The sequence below is a fragment of the Amphimedon queenslandica genome, unplaced genomic scaffold (genome assembly GCF_000090795.2).
Source record: "Amphimedon queenslandica unplaced genomic scaffold, v1.1 AMPQUscaffold_10686, whole genome shotgun sequence".
Taxonomy (NCBI): domain Eukaryota; kingdom Metazoa; phylum Porifera; class Demospongiae; order Haplosclerida; family Niphatidae; genus Amphimedon; species Amphimedon queenslandica.
The window spans coordinates 1-2724 of record NW_003549059.1 but is presented as its reverse complement, the minus strand read 5'-3'; the positions used below and the strand labels follow the sequence as shown (position 1 = coordinate 2724).

Below are 2724 nucleotides of genomic sequence, written 5' to 3'. Positions count from 1 at the left end.
TAATGAATTGTTGTCATACATCATTATTGTTGTTGTCATTGTGTGGCATAAGGTAATGGTAATCAGTCCTTCATTGGACTGGTTGGTGTCTTTTATCTTTCAAATGACAACGTACAGTAAAGATGGCAAATGCATTGGTCTTAGGAAGTGTTGTGGTACTCCATACAACATATTTCACCTCCCAATGTACAATTAATTAATGCATCAATTATTATTAGTATTAGTTTTAATACATTTATTACATGATATTATTGAAGGATGGTGATGTGGCTAATTTTATTTTATACATTTATAGTACTTGCATGAGCAATTACTGTAAAATTACAATTAAATTGCAATTGTATATATGCATACAATTTTATTTGCAGCATTCATTTAGATGTACGTGTATTTTAAAGAGCACCATTTTCTCATTAAATTGTATTGTTTGATATTCTTATGAACCTGTTCAGTCAGTGTGATTAAAATACACATACTGTATTTTAATGATTAAATGCCTGGATGTTTATTTTATAACAACAAGAAAAAAATTCATAGAAAAAAAATAAAAAAAGAAAATTTGGGCGGGACAGAACCCACAACCATTAGCAAACCAGACCAGGACTCTTAGCTATCAGTACATTGGAGCTATTTAAGCAGTGGAGGTATTTAAGCAGTGGGGCATTACTTTTGGTATAAATATCTGTATCTATAGCTAGAATATAATTGAGACGAGCATTTATTTGGACCAGACATTTATACAGTAAAATACAGGATATTTATTGTTCCTATTATTATGTTCCTATTATTAATAGGTCTAGTTCTTCCAATACTTCTAAGAAGTCATCAACTACCACTACTGCTGGTGGGCGGGGCTCACAGCCTCAAGCAACTCGTCGGAGCCAATCAGACGAGAGATCTGATACTCTTAAACTAGTGAAGGACTTTTTGAATCCTCAGCCACCACCTGTAACTCAAGCCACGCCCACTCACACAACGTCCAAGCAAGACAGACTGACGGAAGAGGTGGTGGAGAGGAAAACTACCACAATAATAGATGAACTGTCACAGAATCAGGACTATAAGGTATAGTGTGTAGTGTTTAATGTAATAGTTAGTGTACATTTACATCACAATACAGTAATAATTAGGTCAAAACCTATGGCCATTTTACCATGTATACATGTATACTATACTATATCCCAGTTCAGAGAGACCCAAGGTTTCACAGATTTTGATGGACTTTGGCGACTAAAAACCTGTGAAAATTTCATTCTTATCCCACGTTCCTATAAAAAGTTATTCCAGTTTTTCTTGTCCCAAACTCAACTGGGATATAGTATACATACTACCATATTGTATTTATATAGCTTCAATTTGTTTCATGTACATAAGTGTACATGTGTTACATGTGTGTATAGTATGAATGTACTGTTAAGAAATAGGCCGTTTTCTGAAAAGTACCCAAGGCTATAGCCCATGCTTTTTTTCAAAAAATGGTTCCGAAATCACCCCCAATTTTTATTACATTTTAAAATACATATTGATGCCCTTATGCTGTGTAGAAAGTTTGAGCAGATTCCGACTTAAATTTTTCAAGTTATGACCATTTTTTTTTTAAACTCCAAATTTCAAAATACCCAAGGCTATAGCACATGGTTTTTCCAAAAATTGGCTCAAAAATCACCTCAAATTTTTATTATAATTTGAAATACATATTGATGTACTTACATTTCATGCTATGTAGATCTAATCTAGCTATGCTACATTACTTGTTTTAATTCCATAGGAAGCTGTAGAGTGTGTGATAGAGTTAGAGTCTCCTGGTCTAATGAACGTGTTTGTACAGACTGGCATCAACCACTCACTGGAGAAATCATCAGCAGTTCGGGTATCAGTTGGGAAACTGTTTGATACATTAGTAGCAAAGGATCTATTAACAACTGAGAAATTAATATCAGGGTAAGTGGAATTACATGTACAGTATAGTCTCTCTTAATGGACACTCTCTATAGCGTACACCTCCATTTAACGGACAGTACCTAGTGTACCAATTACATTCCTTACTGTATAAAATAACCTCCACATAAAGGACACCTCTGTATAACAGAGACACTTTACTGTCCCAAAGTCTCCATTATATAGAGGCTACACTGTATACAATATATGTACATGTAATTGCTGTATATAAATGCACATAGCTAGACCCCATTGTGTTTATTAGTGTTCGATGGGTCGTAGAACATGTGCTATATTAATGACTGCTGGTCAGATATTTCGCTGACACTATGATACTAATAATGAATAGAGTTAGATAGTAGAGTCTGACACATAATAATAACAACAATAATAACCTACATGTACATCTAGTTGTTGTGATTTAAAATATAATTGTTTGATTGATTTATAGTAAGCTGCTACTGTACATGTATATTGTGCCATATTCCAGGCGATGTATCTTGGGGAATATCAATGAATGATAGCAATAAATAAAACTGTACTTGTTCCTGTGTGCATGACATATTGCGTGTGTTGTTGTGATGGTTGGCAGTGGTTATTTGACTTGTAATGTATTGGAAAAAAGAAAAGGGGGATCACTGGGACCTGCTTAATAATCCTTCTTTTTGGTATTTGTGTTTTATGATTTTTTTGGTATTTTAAGATTTTGGTAGTTTAGGAATCTTTTTGGTATTTTAAGATTTTAAATCAGTTGAATTGCTGAGCAATGTCAAAGCACTGCATCAG

General features: G+C 33.8%; 1 protein-coding gene across 1 annotated transcript; it reads left to right on the top strand.

Moving 5' to 3' along the window:
* Positions 1-55: 55 nt before the first annotated feature.
* On the top strand, positions 56-1941 carry LOC109589943 (eukaryotic translation initiation factor 4 gamma 3-like; the record flags this gene model as incomplete). Its single annotated transcript, XM_020005916.1, has 3 exons — positions 56-186; positions 795-1065; positions 1769-1941. Coding segments are annotated over exons 1-3 (575 nt in total), but the record flags the coding sequence as incomplete, so codon positions are not given.
* Between the last annotated feature and the right edge of the window lie 783 nt (positions 1942-2724).